Source organism: Monopterus albus, unplaced genomic scaffold (assembly GCF_001952655.1).
Source record: "Monopterus albus unplaced genomic scaffold, M_albus_1.0 scaffold7.1, whole genome shotgun sequence".
NCBI classification, from domain to species: domain Eukaryota; kingdom Metazoa; phylum Chordata; class Actinopteri; order Synbranchiformes; family Synbranchidae; genus Monopterus; species Monopterus albus.
In genome coordinates this window covers 679166-701396 of record NW_018127887.1, presented here as the reverse complement: position 1 = coordinate 701396, position 22231 = coordinate 679166, and the positions used below count along the sequence as shown (strand labels likewise).

Below are 22231 nucleotides of genomic sequence, written 5' to 3'. Positions count from 1 at the left end.
GTTCAGCAGATGAAGGAATCTCAGGGTGATACTTTGCTGACGGAGCACATACTTTGTCCAACACCACTAACGATAACTCACCGCACCACAGCCTGTGGTCACTGGTGCATTACCTGTTCCCCTCCACTTGCATGCACACGTACTCTGCCTGATTCTTACCTGGGTAAGGAGGAAGCGTTTTGCCACCCAGGTATCCAGGCAGCCACTCGTAGAGTGCAATATTCTGTTTGAAAAAATAGCAGGGATAAAGGGTTACTGCATTGTTTAAAAACCAGACTAAAGCTATAATGATAGTATGGGCTTAGGTGATAATATACTCAGATGGTTTTCTCATCTCTTCCTCCCTTTTGAGACAATTTCTTCAAATATATATATATATAATTTGTGACTTTTTCATTGTAGAGTTCTGTTTTGGATTTGATGTGAGATAACATATTACTTGATAGTAAACAGTTTGTTGAATCTTGTTCTCAGTAGAAGTAGAACAAGAAAATAATGTGTGTAATGTCGTTCAGGGCAGTTCTTGCAGAGCGTCTACTCACTCTACTAATCAAACAAGTGAGAGATGATGCATTCGCCCTTAAACTGAAACCATCAATTTCACTAAAATCCCGAACACCTGGTGCTGATGTAGCCTTGCTCCTTCCACTGTGCAAATTAGATCAGCACCTGTGTAGTGACAGCATTATATGGAGACTTGTCCTACCTGGAAAGTGGCTACAATGGTCTTCCTGGCGTTCTGAAACAGCTCTTCGTCTGACCACTCTGGGTGTTCCTGATGCAGTTTGGAGGCTAAATAATTGTGGTAGCGAAACCAGATAATCCCTTCTGCTGCCGTGAATATGTTCTCATTGGCCCATGCATTTCCCAATTCTGGACACAGAAGATAGCACAAATTATTCTTCATCATCTGAATAACATCACTATAGCTACAACACAATAAACAGAGAATATGCTGTATATGTAATGTTTTTCAAATACAAACTGCCCGAACTGCATTCACAAATATTCCGTACCTCATCAGTGAAGTGTCATACTTGCATTGCATTGATTGATGACTATCTCTGACCGCTAACGCAATTATAATTTGACTGTTTGTTTTTAAGAATGTGACACAAGAATGGTGACAAAAGGAGCAGATGTTCTGTCTCCACCCCAGATAATAACTACACACCTTTAACAACACGGGGAACAAAACACTGGTTTCATGACACCTGTATAGTTTCTTCTTTGCTACAGAAAGAGGGATTTACTGTGGTGAGTGTGACAAGCCTTTTACACAATAATTAAAGAGTCACAACACACGTCAGGCTGGGCCTTTCTTGACTCACCCTCACAACCTGCAACCCTAATCAAAGTAGACCTTTGTGAAATAACATTCCCAAGATTTTATTGCTATTTGCTTTCAGTGGCTTGCAGTATGAAATGGGTAGGTACTGCCACATACAGTATAAAAAAACTGTTTGGTTACCAGGTTGCGCAAAGGCATCACTCACCCAAACACTCGCAAAAACATGTCAGTGCAAATTCTCAGTCATCCAGGTCATAGTATGCTGAAGAAACTTAGAAGCAAGCATCTGGACGTAGTTTTAGGTATGTTTTAGTTTTACCTAAAACTACGTCCAGATGCTTTCTCCTAAGTTTTTTTGGCACACACAAAAACATATTCAGTCTCAACCTGAGTGAACTTTATAGATTCAGGTATTTTCAGAGTGATGAACTAGTTTTTGATGCTCAAAACTCAAAAGCAACATCAGTTTCCAGACACAGTGGCCTCCTTTCTTTGAAAGTTATTCTTTTAGGGAGATGAAAATATCTGCAGCCATAATTCAGCAGTTCACTGCTCTGGGTTGAGCTCCAGCCAGTATTTCTTCAAGAAATAATGAAACTGTTAAGGAGGAAATTATGTCTGTTTCTGAGTAAACTGTTTCTTTAATCAGTGATGCAGAGCTGAAGTTGGTTTACTGGAATTTTCTGACTTATTTTTAAAGTGCCCTTAATGAGGTAACCCCCCTGTCTGATATTCAGTGGATAATAAATTCAGTTCTTTGTGAACAGTGTTTGCTGCAAGTCAGAAATTTAAAGTGTATAATGTCTCACCATAAAGCCCATGGGGTCCGTGTTCTCCTGTAGAGGGGTCAGCAGCACTCCACATGAGATTTCGTCCTCCTCCTTGTTTTGGCATGTTCCACTCAGAACCTGAAGTCAAGAGCCCTCCAGAGAAGCTTCTCAGAGCATCAGACCAGGAGGTGGAGGGGCCATAAATTGAGCTGCCATCGATCCATGCTGTCACTAAGTTGACCTGCATGTGTTGTACAGTATTTGTGTTTCTCACATTATTGCACATCAGGAAAATGAAATGTAGTTTAACATACTGCCCTCCAGAACTGCCTCAAGTGTTGCAGAACTCAACTTACTGATTGTCTCTGGAGACTGCAGTTTGAAGATACAATTAACAGCCACGTTATTTCATATTGATAAGTCATTAATCAGCACCTGTGTGCGAGGGTTACTGGGACTCTGTCCAGACTCTTTGTCCCAGGGTCCTCTCTGGAAGGGCAGCAGGACTTTTCCGGTGGCAGTCGGGTCAAAGACAGGGTCACCTTTTGGGACTGGGATGTTCATGAACTCGGGTGGACATCCAGGAGTTCTTGAGTCAAAAATTTCAAAAGCTACATGATATCCTGAAAAATGTCAGAATAATTAAGAGCTTTGCCAACTACATTTTTTGAATATCTTCTCACTGGCTATGATAAAACAGGGGATCAGATGGGAATACAACTGTGGAGAGAACATTCAATCATAGACGTACAAGGCAGCAAAAGAGCTCACGTTTTAGCATATTAACTAATACTACCGACCAATACCTAATGTATTAATCAATCTTTCTCAACTATATTTGTCTGATTTTGTATTTTGCAGTTTTATAATTCTATCTTTCTATGGGTTTTCCACTTTGTTCGGCTGTTTAGATAGGTATCTGTAAGGGTTTTGCATTTTTCTCCGCTTAATTGTCTTAAAAGGGGGCCCTACTGCTTAAAAGCTTACACCTGTGTCGCACCTGCATTTTGGTATGATGGGCTCGGCCGTCAGTGAAACTACTGCCAGTTTTGAACACTTAATCATGTAACGGCGCCTATACTTACCAAAAAAGAGAGAAAGCACGGTTTGGTTGCGTGTGGAGGGCAGACCGGAGGGCCCCTCGGCCAGTACTCTGCTCAGTCCGCGGGGGTTTGGCAGCCATGGCTCCTGGACAACTTGGTAAACTCCGTCCCAGTAATGCGCGGGCACGAGGCGCATAAGATGAGAACCTGCACGAGCACAAGCGCGGTTCGGTGAATAGTTGTGTTCTTGGCTGGATGCACCGCTGCTGCAGGCTTTATCAACACTATGACTTACCCACAGCTCCGCGTCTGGGAAAACCCAAACTGTTGTACCAGCCGTCAAAGCGGGGAACCTCCCATGTTAATGCACGTGAATCTGGGAAATACATGGCGAGTTTAAACAGCGTTGCTACTTAACTGATAGTTAATATGGAGTTAAACTGGTGTCTACTCACGTTCACTGACAAAGAGCACCAAGCCAACCACTGCACAGATACTCCAAACCCGTTTACGCAAATCCATTGATGCAAGAGATGCTCCTCAGCTCAGTCCGCAGCCAAGAGGAGAGAAGGACTTCTGAAAAGTGAAGACGACGTGAAGGTACCTAACATTTCCTCTTATATCTCTGTCTTAATTTCATGTAATATACTTCGTTGGTTTAGCGGGGATTAGAAAGAAAAGTCAGAAAGTAACAGCTAAACTTTACAAAACTTTGGCAAAAATGATTAGAAATAGTTGAGTCTTACCTACCGTAGAGGTTGAAATGTAGTGCAGCAGTGGTGCAGTGGTGCAGGTGCACAGGTGAGGTTGAGGAATGGTGCAATACTAAGGACAACATGTGTTGCACACCTTATCACAAACTACTTGTGACCCGTGTTGCCCAAATGGGAATGGCCATCATTTCTGGATCACACCTCTTTCCAGCAGCATTCCTTCCTGTCAATCTATCCTCCTCCTCACTGACACAAAGGGGACCAGTGGTATAAAAGAAGTGTGTGCTTCCCCAATATTCACACTTCAGCCCCTGTCTTTCAACCTTCAGGTAAGTAACCTCTTTTGGATTTTACCAACTGATTATTATTAGACACTGAAACATTCCCGTTTTTTTTTAGGTTCAGATAAAATAAGGATGGAGCCAAGTCACTAGCTGAATTCCATACCTTTGTGCATTACACAGACATTTATCTCTTTGCAGTAAAGATACCCAGTGCCAGGCAACACTGAATTCTTTTTGATAAGCCAGATATGGTTGTGTTCAATCATATGCAATGTTAAACAGTGGTAATGATGTCTCATCCCATATCTACTGGAAGGAACAAGAGCTGCTATCTCTGCATCTGAAGGAAACTGAGAAGCCTGCCAGTAACACTGTCTTCTCTGTTACAGTCTAGTTTCAGCTGCAGCTACAGGATCAGGAGCTAAGATGACTTTCTACGATGACATTTACCCATTCTACCCTCTACAAAGGACCTCCTTCATCTTCAGTGGCCGCTTGCTCACCACTATTCTGGTTTTCCTTGTGTTAGCAGTCAGTCTTCTTGTCATTCTGCCAGGTATACGAGGGAAGTCGGTGAGTGCAACCCGTCATACACTGTTACGCACTGTAAGCATATTACAAAACCTCAGAGCTGTGGTCTCCTTTTGTGCTTGTCAGCATTGTTTTTAAACGTGCAAAATGACAACAGCATTGTCTTTCAATGCTTTACTTTAATTGTCTGTGGACCTAAAATAATCTTTATTCTGTTCTTTTCCTTTCTTATTAGAGGCTGTTCTGGATGTTTAGAATAATTATCAGCTTGTTCATAGGTGCTGTGATAGTGGGTGAGTTTTGTATTAGTTGTTGTTGTATACATCACAGATTTTCCTTTTCCTGCCACCAGAATAAAGCTTTGTGTTTTTCTGCAGCGCTCAACTTTACCAGTGACTGGGCCGAGGCCAGAATGACCACTAACGCCACCTACAAGTCTTTCAGCAATGCAGTGGTTAATGCTGAGATCGGCTTGCATGTCGGCCTGTACGGCATTAACGTTACACTGAAAGGTGAGTCATTATTGCTGCTGTTACGTGCAGATACAAGAACACATGCACATTTTAACTGAAGCTTTAAAATTTGAGCAACTTGGATGTTTGGTTAATATGTTTGCTAAAAAGTCTGATATCTTCTTGCAATATCTGTCAAAAGAAGTAAAAACTATAAGTCCAGTTTGTGAAGTAAAATGACAGATGGTCTTGTATATGGATTTCAGGAGAATCTCTCATATTGGGTGTGTGTGTGTGTGTGTATGTGTATACACACACATACATTGCCTTTTGTTTTCTCTCTTAGGGAATCCTGTTATACAGTTCAATGAGGCCATTGACTACAATGAAATGTTCAGCTGGCACGACACTATTGAAGACGAGTATGAGGAAGCTCTGGAGAAAGGTTTACCCAACCCTATCCTGTATATTGCTGAGAAATTCACCCTGAGCAGCCCATGTGGCCTCATCTTTCAGTACAGATACTCTGGACGATACGCCTCTGCAACTCTCTGGTAACTACAAATAACTTGCACTATGATGTTATATTTAATATACTGCCATACTTTCAGTAGATAGTTGTTAGAAAATAGCAGTAATTAAAATGAATGCACACATTCACAGGACTGCATTTTGTTGCTGGATGATCGCGAATATCCTGTTCTCCATGCCAGTCATTCTGTACGCCGGCTACATGACGATGGCCACCGCTGCATTCATCTTCTTCTCCATGGCCTCCTTCTCCACCATCATGAATGTGCCTCAGTGTGTTTTCTCCATAGGAACTGACTCCTTTGAAGCAGAATACAGCCATTCGTTCTGGCTGGCTCTGGCCACAGGTAAGGTTGAACGCTGAGCTGAGTTGCTCGCTGGTATGCGGTCTGCTGGAGGGTCATGTTAGTTACCAACTGACATGAATTTCAGGTGTGCTGTGCACCATCATTGGGGTTCTGGTGGTGCTGTTTAACTTCATGATACCAGAGAAGATGAAAGAGGCTTTCAGTGTTGGTGTCGACAGTTATGAAGATGAAGACGTTTCTTATGATGAGGGCTATCTGAATTCAATTTTCCTTCAAGATGTGCTCATTTCACCACTGACATCAAAAGGCACACAGGTATGTTGCTGATACTAAGATGGTAACACTTTTGGCACATTAACAATGATGAAAGTACCATTTTTGCTGCTTGTTAAGGGATTAGTCTTTTCACTTCTGTATGAGAAACTTTGATATATACTTACTGCTGTTAACTACTCACTGAGTTCCACTTTGGGATGTCTGAAAAATGTGACCAATCCAGTATTAAAAAGGAACGATCGATTACAATAAAATGAAACACTGCAGCTATGGTGACCACAGCATATATGTCCACATACCATTTAGGAAAATATTTTCTGCCTACATGGATCATTTTGTTTCTCCATTTCAGCAACATGTATGATGCCACGCGGGTCTCCCTCGGGGAGCTTGTCCAACCAGTACTTGAAGACAGTTTTACTGAATGTGTAACAGATGGAGTGTCTGAGTTTACACCTGTTTAATTGTCCATGTTTTGTGTTGTACACGATTTAACTGTAACTAGTTGTAAATAGTTGTAAAGTTCACAATATATGAAGTTGTATGGGAGCCATACAATGATCAGTATGGATTATAGGTCTGTCATTGTTCACCTTGTGAATTTGATTTTGGATACGTTGATGTTGGGTAGGTTTCTTACAGTGCATGCATCTGTCAGTGGTTCCACAGCTTCCAAGATACAAACAAATGTGAAAACATGAAAGAAAACTACCTGATCAAGTACGACTTATTAATCTCTGATCCAAACATTTTGTTTTTCTTTATTCTCTTTGTAAGTGCATTTTTTTTTTTTTTTGCAGTAACACCTTAATAAAATGAAAACAAGTGTTCAGCTGTGAGACTATTTTTTGATTTGTTTTAACATTAGATTCAGTCAGTAAGGTATATTTTGTCTGTGTATACATTCGTGAATGTTCTGGTAAAGGTAATGATCACCCACACTGTATGTCTATGAAAAGTAGCTGTGTCTTTGGCCTTCAGCGTTACCATAACACACATCCTTTAGTGCCTTTGTACAGCATATTATTATCATCCTTTAATACTTAAATGTAATAGATTATCATGTCAGATGAGACTTAATCCCTGGTCAGTAGTTCTTCATAGTAACATGCATAAACTGTAGGAGTAATATGGCCTTTCTAACCAGGTCCTTGAGTAATCCAAAGTATTTACAGTAGTACGTTTTTAGACTTCATACATATTATAAAAATGACTAAATAAAAAATAAATGTACTAATATATCTCTTCATAGGAAAATAATCATGACCTTAAAGCTACTTCTCTTCAACACCAGAAACTCACATACAGTACTACAGAGTATTCACATTGTAAGGCCATTATGACAATGTAATTCAAGAAAAAACCTGAAAATGAGAACTGAATGTTCTTACAGCATTGCAACAAGAAGCTGAAAAAATAAAATGATAGAAAAATAAATTCTCCTCATCTCACTTAGCCCCCTGCCCATCACCTGTCCATTGTCTTCACACAGCCAGACCAGCAGAACTACAGTGGGCAGATCCATGCAGCGTCTCTATATGTAGATGGGCGTCTCCTGTCCTGTGAGAAGCCTGAACATCACAGCAGGCATCGTCTTCATGTTGATCTGGCAGAGATGAAAGGAGCAGGGATGATTACACTTTCAGCTTAAGAGCCCATTTACTTAGAGTACTTTACTTACTCCATTCATAATTTACTCCACCCTGTGGCACCAGAGAGTCACGAGACTTTGGATCCATTACTGACAAATAACTGTTATGGCTTTAATGGCGATATATATACACTGGGAGAAATTAGGGAAGAAACTAATTAATTTCCAGTGGAGCCGGTCAAGAGTGATTGATATAGAAAACATAACTAGCCATAAATTATCAATTTGTTATGTAATTTATGGTAAAGTGTCAGATATATTTTGTTTAGATGAAGATGTGCACTTTAATTAATAGACTGGAGCTCAAAGAAGTAAACCAGTTTCCTAAAGTTGATAGTGTGCTAGGAATAGAATTATTAATGGCTTAACTTCTTGGCCAGCCAAGATTTCTCAAACAATTAACTGCAATCATCTGCTGCACTACAAACAACTTATCTCTCCACTTTAAACATTTAATTGTGACCTTTTGATTTTGTTTATTAAATGCTTGCTGTGATACTGCACAATCTGGTCCTTGATCCAATTTCAACCTTATGTAATCTCTGCACATATCTTTAGAAGGCCTGTATGGCAGTGATTTCTGTGGTGCAGTAATTGAGGAAAATTGGCATCTTGTGGTGCGAGTTCTTACCTCACCCACTGAGACAGACAGGGTTTGAACAATCTTCTCATGCGCCATAGCAACAACACTCTGACCATTTATTTCGATGATTCTATGTCCGACACGAACGCCACCTCGCTCTGCAATGCCACCTCGCATCAGACTGCAGATCTGAGGGTGTGAAAAAGGCACCTTATACAACAGTACACAGCATAACCACCATTCTTTAATAACAGTAGTGCTCTTCAAGAAGTTGCCAACCATTCAATTCGAACATCAGCCTAAAAAGTTTAGTGTCGTGCTACTTCCTGACAAGGGCTTACTCACAATGCCATTCTGAACACTGAAGCCGAGCTGGAACTTGAGATCGGGTCTCTTGATGAGGACAGTGGTGACAGGAGGGCAGCTTACAATACTCAGCTTAACCTTTACCTGATTCTTCAAACCCTAGAAAATGTGCAACAACACATCACACACACTGATGTTACAGTCATTTTAAAAAATATGTTTAGAGATATTTTTTCTTCTCAAAAGACCAAACCACTAACAGCCAAACTAACAAATGTTGCATGTAGCCAAAGCCTGATCTAACACAGTTCTCTGATTCATGAAGCTCCACTGACGCCCAGAAACACTTATTTTGATCCAACGCACATCATCCTGCTAAATACCTATTAGTTCACTGAATCCACAGCTCAGAAGAGTTAATGCACAGTTAACACTTGTTTGAGTAATGTCTGCTAGCAATGGCTTAGGGCTGGAACTGTTTTAAGAACTGGACTATAGAATACTGCCAGCTTCGTCCTCTTCAAGACCAGGTTCACAGTGAATATCTGCAAAGACTAACTGGAGGTGCCTTATATGGTCTGTACCTTGATGATGCCCTGACAAGTGGCAAGCGGCAGCCCCACCAGGCTGGTGTCATTGATGGACATAATCTGGTCCCCAACACTGAGCTTTCCAGAGCGAGCTGCTGGGCCGCTGTTCAGCATACTGGCCAGAATGACGGTGGGCAGAATGGAGCCCCAGCCGGACTCCACGATCACCACACCAAGGATCTCCCCTTTTTGCTTCTCCACATACAGCTGAAATTCAGAAAAAGCATTTCCTAATACTTTTCACATGAGATTAGAGAGACTTTTTATGTTAAGGCAAATTCTTTAGTCATTATCCACATTTCACACGCAGCCAAATAAAAATGTCGCACCTCTTTACAGTTGTCTGAGTTTGAGAAATGGACAAGGTCATCGTGGTACATTTCCTGTGAGTTGATGATATCACTGTATTGTTTCTGGCTCAAGTCGGTCGGGTTGATGCCATTGGCTCGCAGGAATTCTCTGTAGGCCACACTAAACGCCTGACCTATAGACTGTGCGATGAGCTGTGCCTATGGGAAGGGGAGTGTTTGGGGAGAACTACTCAGCAGAAAGGCTATCCAAGTTGACAACAGCAAGGAGGTGAGAAAGATCACAAGGATTTAAGCGACCAAAGAACAAATATCTAAAACAGAACTAAAGCATAAACCACAGACACTTACATCCTCTGACTCAAAGACATAGCAGATCATCCCGTATTGACTCTTCCCTTCGCTGGTAGAGTCTGATGATTCTGAGAAATCCTCTGATGAGGCCTGAGACATCTGCCTCCGTGCCATCAGAACCACAATACTGCCGATGTCGGCAATGTAGGAGATGGTGCGCAAGGCGCTGTTCATCATTGTCTCCTATGTGAAGCAACAACAACGACATTCATTGCTCATTATGTCTGAAAACAGACTCAACGCACAAAGCTTAAAGGGTTACTAACCTGTGTGTCAGCATTCAGCACTTTGACAGCTTTAGTTGAGATAAACAGGTCCACTTCTGTCATCATTTGAGAGTCTTCGTCTTGGCTCTTGGAAATAAATACCATTTTGTTTTAATCAGCCATTTCATAATTCTTTACTTTAACCTCACAGTTTAAGTGTAAATTCAGCTCATTATCAAAACACTACTGGGGAGGTGAGCAAAAAAGGAATGCAACTGCTCCACCATGTGGTAAGAAATAAAAATAGTGCATCACTAACAGTTCACAAATAGCTCATCTGGCAATACAGGTGCACACTTAAAAATCTCATTAATTTATTGAAACCCACAGCATAAGGCACTTTTACACTTATGCCACTACTGAGCAAGTATCTTACAAATAGATCAGTTTCAATCTCTTAAAACCATAAACACGCTTAGGGCTTGGAATATAGTCTATAGGCACGTCCCAAGTCTCTGTTTCCCTCACTTGCATCTTTTCCCTGTGTCTTAGTCCCCCCCATGTAAGATGCAAGGAAAATGTGAGGAGAAAGGACTTGAGGAAACATGTTACACATGTGATGTCCTTTCTGAAGTGTCCATTCACCAACTGATTTATGATAAACGGTCGTGTCAGTTCACAAAAAACTTCAGCGACGGATGGTCTCGTGTGTCCTCAGTCATGGCTCCTCCAGCACCGCCCTCAGTCCTCGCGCGTCAGAGCTGATTTAAAAGCTAAGGTCCTACATAAGGTCCTATTACATCCTTTGTTGACTGTAGTGACTTCTGGGTCGACCGAGAACCAGGAACCCAGGAACGATCTTATAAGAGACATGAGATATACCCTATATTTTTGTTAGCGTGGTAGCCAAAGCTTAAATGGCAACTTATCTAATGGCAAAAATCCCAGATCCACCAAAATCTCCTGGACCCCAAACCCAAATTTCCCTCTGACCTGTCCCTACATTTTTTGGGACAGGCTGACAAGACTAAACTAAACTAACTAAGCCTATGGTAACATCTAAGGCAAATATAAACATTTATAAAGTAAATTCGTGGATGTTAAGAGGTGGTATATTACCTTGATTTGACTGACAGCTTCGTGGGCCTGAGACATGCGGACAGACTTGGACGGGTTTTTGTCAGACAACACCTGAGTGCAGCCAAGGTAGTTAGCAGCAAAGATGATCCCATCAATAAGATCTTCTGGCTCACAGGGACCTGGGACTATGCAGCAAAAAACAAAAACTAAACTTGCTGTTTAGACATTTTAAGGCACTTGATTATGAAAATTGTGAAAACTATGAAATGGAGCAATATAAAATAGTTACCATCTTCAAAGCTGGGAAAAGAAGCAGCTTCCTGTGTTTTCTTTAAAATAAGTTAATATGTTATGAGTTAGACTTAAAGAACAAACATTTCTGTTATTAATACTCAAAAAGGGACAGATCAGATAATACTTACAAACACAAGTTTCTCTGAACTTTCATGAGTATAATTAAAAATGAGGTCATAAAGTGAGAGAAAAACAGATCAGTTCCCAAAAACTGCATGGTCATAAATGAAAAATGGTTGAATTGCATTCTTGACAAATCAGATATCTTGGCTGAAACTTGCTATTGTGTAAGACATCTTCACCTTGAATGTGCTGGTCTCCTCTGCTGGGATGAGCGCTGGACACTGAGGCCTCCTCAGCTCCTCTGGCACGTCATCAGGTACCACAGCTGTGCTTTGCTTCTCACCCTGCTGTGCACAAACATCTGCTTTAATTGGGGTGAGGCTTGTTTCAAATGGTTTTTTGTTGCCCTGTGTTGATAATAATACCATGAGGGAAAGGCAACAGCTATCTGTGGCAAAACATGCAGTTAAAATTTTACTTAATTCACTCTGGGACACAGTCAAAGTAGACTGGGCACAACAAACATGAGCCACAGGGGATGAGATCTAACAAAGACCTGTGCTGTTTGCAGTGGTTACCTGCTTGGGTTTCTCTGGCCGCCTCCGCCTCTCCTCAAGAGACTCCCCCTGCTGTTTCAGTGAGTGATGAGCAGCCAGCAATGGTTTGATAACCCTGGCTTCATTCTCCTGGCTGTTAGCAGGGGAGGGACTGGGTCTGGGAATAGGAGGAGGCTCTCTGTGAGGCTGGCCCTTTTGGGTGTCTGCAGGTGACCGAGCACAGGAATGGCGAGGTAGTGGGGGAGGCTGTTGCTTCCTGGAGCCAGATCTTGTTTTGGTTCGCACAGCGGCCTTTTTGTAGTCCTTTGACAGTGTCTTTGGATGCTGTTCAGTGGTGTTAGTCGTGGATGCCTTGATCTGAGAAACCATATGCTCAGTGCCTTCTCCTGTTCCCATCCTCCCTCGCCCTTTACCCTGTCTCTCCTTCTCCTTTGAACCCATATGCGAGGATTCACACTTTTTACCAGCTCCTTGGACATTATGGTTTCTTGTGACTTGACTGCCATCCCTTTCCCTTTCATCACTTCCCTTTCTAACTCTTTCAGTCTCATTGCCCTGATAGAGGCTAACTGGTCTTTGAACACTGCTCTCCGTCTCCTCTAAATCCTCAATAAATTTGGCTCCATCCAACACTACTTCTATCTCATCTCCATCACTGAAGCAGAACCTGTTCTCCTGGCCCTTTTCCATGTCCCCCTCTGCTTCATCCCCTGTGAGTGGGGCGCACGGTGACCTAAAGCGATGCCCTGCCTTGTGAGGCTTCGTCTCAGACTGTGATCCTTTACATATTTCTGTGGTATGACGAGATCTGGAAGTGAACTGGTCAACAGCACTGTTGTTCTCATTAACATTACCACCTACTGCCTGTTTTATATAGCCACCTTCAGGACAATACTGCTTGTAGTACCTCATGTCCACCACGCCCTTGCAGTTCAAACGCAGCACCTCATCATAATCCTGCTCGACATCAGAGCTCACGTTGTCGTACTCAGAGCAGTTATCCTCCATGTCCTCAGGACTCAGGTCACAACCCTTGTAATGGTGGTTTGCATAAACAGCAGGAGTCAGCTGGTCCTGGTTATCATCCTTCAAGCTACAAGGTGGTTGCTCAGATGCTTCCTTCACCAAACCTCGCTGCTGCTCTTGGCTCTGCTTTGCGATGCCTGGACTGGGGCATAGTGAAGGGCTGGAAGCTAATATTTTGGAAATTGTTCCAGGCCTCCTTCCATGAGCCATAACTGGCCCCGTAAGCCTACAACCCTCAACCCTGTGAACATTAACAAATATTCAAATTAGATTTTTGAGATACTTGTATTATGTTCTCTCTGTAATCTCATACTGACCTTGTCATCACACTACCAGAAAAATCAATGAATAAATACAACTGCAAATCAGAAGAGGTTGAGAGAGTAACTAAGCTAGTGTAGAAATGAATTATCACAAGTTTGGCTGCTCTCCCTTCCATTAATAGTACTGTATGTATGAAAGAGAGAGACTTAAGGTTATGTTTCAGCTATAAAACAACCTCTTCCCTTGTTCACTTTTAAGCTATTAAAACACTACACAACATCACACTCCCAGAGCATCTCTCAAACACTTCACACTGTACCAGATTTCAATAACATACGGCCAAAGACTTGGAATGAGATCAACTATTATATCAGAGGATGCCTTTGTTTCACACTTTAAATGCACACAGAAACATTCCCTACTTCAAGGACAAACAGTAGCCACAATAATGTACATTCATGCATTAATTCTGTGCCACCTAACATCCATATGTGCCACCTTGGTCCTTTTGTCTGTGACTGCTGATGTTTGTTATCCTTCATCTTTGCTGTGTCTGCTCTAATTTTGCTCTTGATGTCCTGCAGACCTGGGAACCTGCTATAAAACCACTGTAAGTGTAGCCTCTTTTGTGATTTTTGTCATTGACTTATTCACTTATTCCTGCCTATCAAAGAGGAATATTTGTCAGTTTGCTGAGTCTTTGATAGTAATTTAAGTATCTTTGTAATTTTGACTGACAAAAACAAACAAACAATCTGAGGCTGTGCTCTTGGACAACATTATGGGCATTTTAACTATTCTCTGACACCATATAGGATAACTGATTAATCAGTTAATCAAGAAAATAATCTGCACATTAATTGAGGATGAAAATAAATTAGCTGCAGTCATACGGTACTACAAACATAGAATATATAAATCATAAAACACAAAGGGACATGGTAAAAAAATATTAATATAGAGAATTTATCAATTCAATCCAAACATCCCATTATTTTTACATATAGTACAAATTCAGGAGGACAGAGGAAAATATTTTGAAGAAGCCTAAGCCTAATCAATGTTTATGATTGTAAACAAAAGAAAATACCCATTGAAATAATGTCTTAATCACTTTATTAGTAGTTAACAGGTTTACATTACTGCTCTCACACTGAGCTCAGTGTGGTCTGATACCCACCCAGTCTAAAATGTCATCATCAACATCCTCATCTAAACGTGAGGCATCTGTAGGTTTATGGCTAAAGCTGGAAGAACAGATCGACTGTGCTATTTGGGCTCAAGCTTTTGGATATGATTTACCCCATTAAAACACAATAAACCCCAACCGTTCCCAGTGAGGGTGAGATGACAATGCGACCGAGATTATCGTATTATGAGGACAAAAACCTATAATCCCAGTTCAACACATAACACGCAGACATCATCATGACCCCTCCGTGGAGCTTTACTGCTAATTTAAAAAATAGGCATTATACAGTCTTTAACTGAAGTTCACTACTTAGGATTTCACACATTTTGCCCTGCCCTTGACGTATATGTGGTGGTATTTTATAAACCCATTAGGCTGAACTTTCGCCGCAGCTGCAGTGGTGGTTTCTGTGGTTAGTCCAGTGTCCCCACAAGTGGACGCCGCATTCCCGTCAGGCTACATATCGATAACAATCGGATATATGCTATGGCCCTGTGCACTTAGCACGCAGTGATGGAGCTGACTCCCTCCACCCACAGGCTGCTAGTTTCACCATATGGAAGCAGCATATTATCCTGCTGCTGCTGCTGCATTTTACATCGACCTTGAATTGAAGCATCGAGACTGCACCATGCTGACATCCAGCTTATGTGCTGTTGTTGTACCACAGGAGCACATCCAGCATTGTCTTCAGCTCTGTTGTCGAGACTCGGACAGGCCTATTACAGTTTTGCAATCTATACATAGATAATTCTCTGTGGCACTTACCAACATCAGTCTTGTCTTCGGCTGTCCTGAAATGCCCGTGTGTCGATCAGATCAGATCGCTCTCAGTGAATGGCGATTTTTGAATAAAAGCCGCACAGCAGCCCAGGAACCTGTGTGGAAAGTAGACACCCTCACAGCTCTGGTCCCCAGCACAAAACCCTGTAAGAAGCATACAGAGTGAATACACCTAAATAACTGACACATATCAGATTAGTTTAAAGCATTTATACAAGAGCTATTTCTCATAAGCTATTTTAAACAGTGTAGGGGTGTTTAGGATGTAAAGTTCATGATGTAAAAGGTCGATTCGTGTATGCTTATATATATATATATATATATATATATATATATAATTGTAATTAACTTTAATATTAAATATATAATTATAAATAAACTACATCTATATCAAAAATGTTGTATTTTAGCGTTTGCGTTTTTTGTTTTTGATTATCGATGTCGTCGGGATCGATTATTCATCCTAAAAAAAGCGTTCTGTGCACCTTTGGTTACGACTGCGAAGCGGGATTGTATCACAGTTCTTCTGTTATCAGCTGTTACCGGAATGTTAGCTTATGTTTTGATGCATTCGCAGACTGTATAAAAATGTTTTTGGCTTTTTCAAATGTATGAGTAAAACACCTACAGCTACAAATACGTGACAATTTAAAAGGGCGCGTCTCTTTCTGAGCTAAGTTAGCTAAAACAGCATTATCAGTTCTGTCTGTACTGATAATTATGCAACAAAGAAAAGCTTCCACAAACGTTTTTATCGAGCAACACCGCTACTGCCTGCATCATGTCTGAGAGAGCCAACAAAGACAAACCTAAGCGAAGTTTGTCCTTGTCCAGGAGCAAAACAAAAGGTAATACCAAAGCTGGGATTTCTGCCAGTGCTGCTTCAATCGCCTCGTTCTTCAACAGCCAGCCTCCACCTAAGCTGGCCTGCCCCTTGTGTGGCCAGTTGGTACCAAGATTCAGGATCAATGAGCACATTGATTTGCAGTGTCAGAACTTCGAGAGAAGACACAGCAGTGCCGACTCAGCAGGCGTAAATGTTGTGCCAAGCATCCAGCTGTCATCTAGAAGGAATCACCTAAAGTCCCTGGATCAAAAAAATGAAGAGGTAATTAGAGAAACCAAGACCAGCCCTTATTTCAAAAAGAATAACTTTCAGCAGGCACCACGGGAGATTAATAGTAAAACTGTGGTCAGGACGATTGACCTGGGAAGTCTCTCCTCCAAGTTATCCAGGAGGTGTCATAAAATACCTGAGAGTACACAAACAGGCCATACACATGCACCAACATGTTCCAAAAAGGAGACTGATCCTTGTGACACACTGAACAACTCTCAGAAAGAAAATGCTATGATTGAGAATTTAAAAGACTATGAGACAGTCACAGACTTGACAGCAGCCAGTGGGGAGAACCCAACAGCAGTGGTAGAGCTGTCATGTTCAGAAAAAGGACATAATCTTGAACACAAAGCATCTAAATTGGAGACTGCTGAAAAACTCCCCACCCCAAAACTTCGCTCATCTTCCTCCAGACTTGTAAAGAGGAAAAAGGAAACAACTTCCACTGGCAACATGTCTGGTATCGGAAAGAGAAGAAAATTTGAGGAGAGCTGCAGAGAGCTGGAGGAGGTGCTGCCTAGTGAAAGTACAGCAGAGACAACTGATACAGATCAGCTTAACACTGAGGTGCCTTCTAGCAACTCTTGTGACCTCCTTCTGAATTCAGAGGACATAGATGAGAAAAGCACTGCATTTGTAAATAGTGATTCAATGCCAGAGTTCGGTGCTGAACAGCCCACCAGCGGCCAGGCTGTGCAGAGCTCCCATCTTCCCTATTACCTCCGTAACTTCCGGACTGTACTACAGGCTGTGTTGGAGAACGAGGATGACAGGGCACTGTTCAGCCAGGATGATATGTCACTCATACATGCATTTGAGAAGCTATCAGGTACGCTGGAACATCACTCACTTATTGTAATTAAAGATAATTTGAAAATTGACTGTAAAATAAAGCCTAATCGCTCGTGTTTTCTCATAGCCATGGCGCAGAAGCTATATGTGAGGCTCTTTCAGAGGAAGCTGAAGTGGCTTCAAGTAAATAAACTGGATTATGAAGAGATATGTCATGATTTGGGACCTGTTGCTCAGGAGCTGGTTGAAGGCAGTTTTCTACAGACAGGTAAATGATTACTAACACATTTTTGATATTTAGAACATCTCTAAATGAATTATCTGAAACCTCTTGAATTGTTGACATATTATTATGTTACATGTTGAAAACTATTGATATTTCTAGTTTTTTATTTACTGCTTAGACATTTGTTAGATGGATGAAGTTAGTGTATAACTAGCAACACTGGGCATGTTATACTCAAGTAACATCACTCCAGAAATGTACATTATTTAGTTTCTCTTGTTAATGCTGATCTTTGCTGATTTTGTATCTCAAAGAGAATGATCTTGAGGACCTAGGGGAGGCTCTGGATCTTCTGCCTGCTCCTGAACTCAAAGCTCTAGCTAAGACCTTCCATCTGGGCAATTCTGGGACTCAGAAACAGCAACTAGTGGATGGGCTTCTTCGTCTGAGCAGGCAAAAGTCCCTCTTCTCTCTGACCTCAGCTCAAAACAACATTAAACCCGTCATTCTCAAAAGGTGAGATGACCAAATACATTGTGCTTGTTCACAGTACTAGCATTGTAATGATCATCTCACCCCTGTTCTCTCTAACTTTAAAGGGCAAAGCAACTTGCAGGTTCCTGTGTGCGTCTGTGTCGTGGTCCTCGGGCTGTCTTCTCTCGCATCCTTTTACTCTTCTCTATGACGGACACCATGGATGAGGAGGAGATGGCAGCTGGTGGGCAGAGCCAGCTTTTTACCATTCTGCTAGTCAACTCAGGGCGTCTGGCCTTCCCAGACTACACAGTGCAGCGTACAGCCAAGGTGTTCCAAGACAGAGAAGACCTGATCAGGTGAGGGCCTTTCAGAAGAGTTAAACTGAGATTACTGGAGCAGGATAGTCAGGAATAAATGCTCATGAATCCATCCATCACACCAGATATGAAGCATCGATGCGAGCCCTGCAAGAGTTAATCTCAGCTATGCAGGCGGGTCATTGGGAAGAGGCTCTGGAGCTTTACACTGCTGCCAAAAGCGCCTGGCAGGAGCTGAGGAAGAACTATGACCCCAGGTGATAAGCACATCAGTGTGTTTATTTGCTTCTGTCTAAAAGACAAATAGAATCCCTTGTGTTTGTTTAATATCGACATTGTGCTGAATAGTCACGAGGAGGAGCTGCCTGTGTTCCTGCGCAGCTTCACTACAGGATGGACGTACACTCGTATCTTCTCCAGAGGGGTGGAGGTCTTGCAGAGGCTACGTCAGTATGAGGTGTACTGACTTTATCCACTCACACTCCCTTCAAATTTAAGCATTTAAATTAAGAGTATGTCATAATTAAAGATGTCATGGATCACCTTTTGTGTTACAGGAAGCGGTAGAGGAGCTGCAGTCATTACTGCTACAGTCAGTTTACTGTCCTGAAAGCCGAGGGCGGTGGTGGGACAGACTAGCACTAAACCTTCACCAGCATCTCAAGAAACCTGAACAAGTGAGTACCATTATATGTGGTTCCATTCAACTCCTCAGAGATGTCGTTATCATTTTTCTCCTCGTGTGACACTGTGATCAGTAAGAAATGTTCGAGTGTGGTATTTTCCCGTTGCTCCAAGGCTATTTGTGCTATCAGAGATGGGCTGTCAGACAATTTGGTGCGAACAGGACACAAACTCTCCCTGTATCAGAGGGCTGTTAGGATGAAAGAGTCTGCCAGCTTCAAGAAGTACCGCCTGCAACTCAAAGACGTGCCCACTGTTCATGTCCAAGATGTAAAACATGTGAGTTTTGAACAATATGTCAGTATTTGGATTTCATGGGGGGAAAAAAACACGTTTGTGCTAATTTTTGAGTGTATTAAATAAACGATGTTATTTTCATGTGTGGACTTTTCTGTTTACAGGTGACAATCCGAGGACAGCTGTTTCCCCATGAGGGAGGCATGGGAAAATCTGTGTTTCTTTTACCAGCAAATGGAGAGGGGGAGGAGAGAATCGATGCCACTGTAATATGTTCTGTGGAAGAACTGTCATTAGCACATTATTGCCAACAAGGTTTTGACCAAGGTAAACAACTTTTCTCTCCTATTAAAAAATAAAATAATTTAGATGTTCTCTGATTGCAACAACAATATAGTGTATTTTTTGTATAACAACAGGGATCCATGGAGAGGGCTCAACATTCTCCACATTGTTTGCTCTTCTGATGTGGGACATCATTTTCATGGAGGGTATCCCCGATGTTTTTCGAAACCAATACCAGGTAAAGTAAGCTTTATACAAGATACAGTATGTTGTATATTAGTCAATCAATACAAGTTTAACTGGTGTGTTTTTTTCCTCACAGACATGTCCACTGGATCTTCACACCGATTGTTTCTATGAGAACAGAAAAGAGGCCATTGATTCTCGTGTTCATTTACTTACTGAGGCATCCGTGGAGACTCTACACAGTATGTTGGAGGATGTTTGGAGCTGCCAGGAGGGTAAAGTGTGTTCACTGGTCAACTGGGAGCGTTTCTCATCCCTTAAACAGGCACAGGTATTCATTCTCATATCCTGTCATGTACATTATAGAAATTCAATGAATTCATCAAGTAGGCTATAACTTTGTTGGGGAACAATAGGCAATAGAGACAGTAGAATATAGCTTATTTTACAAGTAAAGAAATTGCTAACGTACTGAATTTAGCAAAGTTACATTAGCCAGGGAAGCTAGTTAGTTGGAAAAAGGCACCTAAAACGTCTGAAAAACCCCTGAACACAGTATTAATGTCACCACTTTAAACGATATTTGCAGTCTCTCGTCTCATGCCTGGGCGGAACCTTCTTAGGAGGAGTAATAGCACGAATGTCCAAAGACTACAGACATTGCCGTGGAGGTTTGCCTGACCTTGTAGTGTGGAACACCTCAAACAACACCTATAAGGTGAGATCACATCACATCCTACCTGTTTGAATTTGATATTTTCATCTGTTACACCTGGTTACATGGAAGTGGCGCAGTGGTTAGCATTGTCACCTCACAGGAAGAAGGTTCTGTTCTCCCTGTGCCTGTGTGGGCTCTCTCCGGGTACTCCGACTTCCTCCCACAGTCCAAAGACATGCGGCTTAGGTTGATTGGTGACTCTAAATTGCCCCTAGGAATGAGTGTGGCTGTTTGTCTACATGTCAGCCCTGTGATAGACTGGCAACCTGTCCAGGGTGTACCCTGCCTCTTTCCCAGTGTCAGCTGGGACTGGCTCCAGCCTCCCCGCGACCCTGTTCAGGAATAAGCAGTATAGATAAATGAATGGATGGATGGATGGTTACATGGACTATACTGCAGTGTGCAATGTTACATGTGATGTCTTCTTGTTTGTAGCTGGTGGAGGTGAAGGGGCCCAATGACCGGCTGTCCCAGAAGCAACAGATCTGGTTGGATGAGCTGCAGAAACTGGGGGCTGATGTGGAGGTGTGTCACGTGGTAGCCACTGGAGCCAGAGGAGCTCGTCTGGAATAAACAGAGAAGAAATGACTGATAAGACTTTGCTGCTAATTAATCAGTGTGTGGTGTGAATATAAACATCAGCCAATGGTTTCATAAAATAATATTTGGGCGCTTTTTCTGATTCTTGTCATCTCAACCTAAAATTTGCATTTATCTATCTCCCTTATGTCTTAAATTATAATTCCTATTTGAGTATAAAAATGCTGTGGCAAGGAGTGTGCTTTGTGATACATGGTATTATCCCCCAGGAAACCACTGTCTTCAACACTGAGACATGCATCATGAGATGATCATTACTGAGAACTGCCAGGATTAGAAAGAGCTCACTTATAGATAATCAGAGCTGATGCATGACAGGAAATGGATCCAACAACCACACAACACTGATGGCGTTTCCTTTTCTTTGGCAACACACTAGTCTCAGGTTCTTCGTTACCAAGCAACACAAACTCACATTTATTTGGCTGCTTACGAATTATATGACAGCTCTACGAGTTTGTTATGCAAGTCATTAGTGGGATAATACACAGATCAATATACATTTCTTTCGCTATTCACCTGCTACCAAGAATGAAATAATGCACCTTAATGATTGTTTTCATTATCAAGTAATCTGCTGTCTGTTGTCTCTATTAACTAATTAATTACTTGGTCTATAAAGTGTCAGAAAAATGGAAAACGCCCATCACCTTCCAGAGGCCAATAAGGTATAATGACATTGCTTATTTGGTCTTATCAACACTCAGTTTGCCTACCACAAGAAACATCACACACAACAAAGGAAAGCTGCAAACCCTCACAGTTAAGAAGCTAAAATGTTTTAACATTTTTGTTTAAATGGTTGTCAAGTCATTTTCTGTTCATCAAATAATCAACAGATTGTTTTATAAAGTATGTAACAATGCCAAAAAGATGTTCCACTGAACTAAATTAAAATATGCTACGAAAGATGTACTGACTTTTGCTTAGCACTACCACAATTTAAAAACATTCTGTTGCCAGTGAAGTAATGCACTGATAATTCTAGTTGAGCAAAAGTATTGACAGTAAAATGTGTTTCATGTATTCATTATGCCAAATTGCTCTTATCAGAATGTTATCACACATTTGTGGGAACTTCTGCAGCAGTACTATCTAACAGAACAGTATAGAGCTTTTTTCTCGGCAGACAT

At 41.6% G+C, this 22231-nt stretch overlaps 4 protein-coding genes across 10 annotated transcripts in view; 2 read left to right on the top strand and 2 right to left on the bottom strand.

Annotated features, from left to right (window-relative positions):
* Positions 1-3511, bottom strand: part of duox (dual oxidase) — an 11695-nt gene extending 8184 nt beyond the window's left edge. Inside the window, exons 1-6 of one of the 3 annotated variants that reach the window (XM_020623672.1) lie at positions 3400-3511; positions 3147-3311; positions 2497-2684; positions 2101-2302; positions 707-873; positions 160-223 (exon numbers count right to left, since the gene is read on the bottom strand). In XM_020623672.1, coding sequence (XP_020479328.1) covers positions 160-223; positions 707-873; positions 2101-2302; positions 2497-2684; positions 3147-3311; positions 3400-3493 — 880 coding nt within the window. In that variant the 5' untranslated portion in view covers positions 3494-3511. Of the gene's footprint in view, positions 1-159; positions 224-706; positions 874-2100; positions 2303-2496; positions 2685-3061; positions 3127-3146; positions 3312-3399 lie in introns of those variants that run through there. The other 2 variants (XM_020623688.1, XM_020623680.1) reach the window with 2 other exon arrangements.
* A 113-nt stretch (positions 3512-3624) lies between these two features.
* duox2 (dual oxidase 2) lies at positions 3625-6953 on the top strand. Of its 2 annotated transcripts, none has more exons than XM_020623767.1 (8): positions 3625-3704; positions 4491-4674; positions 4868-4925; positions 5010-5144; positions 5431-5638; positions 5748-5962; positions 6048-6238; positions 6552-6953. In XM_020623767.1, exons 2-8 carry the CDS (start codon positions 4528-4530, stop codon positions 6561-6563), a joined length of 966 nt encoding a protein of 321 aa, XP_020479423.1. In that variant the 5' UTR covers positions 3625-3704; positions 4491-4527; the 3' UTR covers positions 6564-6953. The 2 variants fall into 2 exon arrangements, with proteins under 2 accessions (XP_020479423.1, XP_020479417.1); XM_020623761.1 differs by lacking the exon at positions 3625-3704 and adding an exon at positions 4057-4146 and having other exon boundaries at positions 6552-6951.
* An 82-nt stretch (positions 6954-7035) lies between these two features.
* apba2a (amyloid beta (A4) precursor protein-binding, family A, member 2a) lies at positions 7036-16399 on the bottom strand. Of its 4 annotated transcripts, none has more exons than XM_020623712.1 (13): positions 16312-16399; positions 15442-15600; positions 12213-13458; positions 11874-11981; positions 11567-11606; positions 11317-11462; positions 10258-10344; positions 9989-10174; positions 9659-9838; positions 9324-9536; positions 8779-8898; positions 8482-8622; positions 7036-7805 (listed from the first exon to the last, which is right to left on the bottom strand). In XM_020623712.1, the coding sequence occupies exons 3-13, from the start codon at positions 13425-13427 to the stop codon at positions 7734-7736; spliced, it is 2508 nt and encodes an 835-aa protein (XP_020479368.1). In that variant the 5' UTR covers positions 13428-13458; positions 15442-15600; positions 16312-16399; the 3' UTR covers positions 7036-7733. The 4 variants fall into 4 exon arrangements, with proteins under 4 accessions (XP_020479368.1, XP_020479394.1, XP_020479376.1 ...); XM_020623738.1 differs by having other exon boundaries at positions 11874-11978; XM_020623720.1 differs by having other exon boundaries at positions 16266-16349.
* Positions 16220-22007, top strand: fan1 (FANCD2 and FANCI associated nuclease 1). The gene is made up of 13 exons (XM_020623698.1): positions 16220-17405; positions 17496-17636; positions 17909-18110; positions 18194-18427; positions 18514-18645; positions 18737-18845; positions 18946-19065; positions 19187-19351; positions 19474-19636; positions 19729-19832; positions 19917-20111; positions 20370-20498; positions 20934-22007. Exons 1-13 carry the CDS (start codon positions 16238-16240, stop codon positions 21069-21071), a joined length of 3000 nt encoding a protein of 999 aa, XP_020479354.1. The 5' UTR covers positions 16220-16237; the 3' UTR covers positions 21072-22007.
* Positions 22008-22231: the final 224 nt, after the last annotated feature.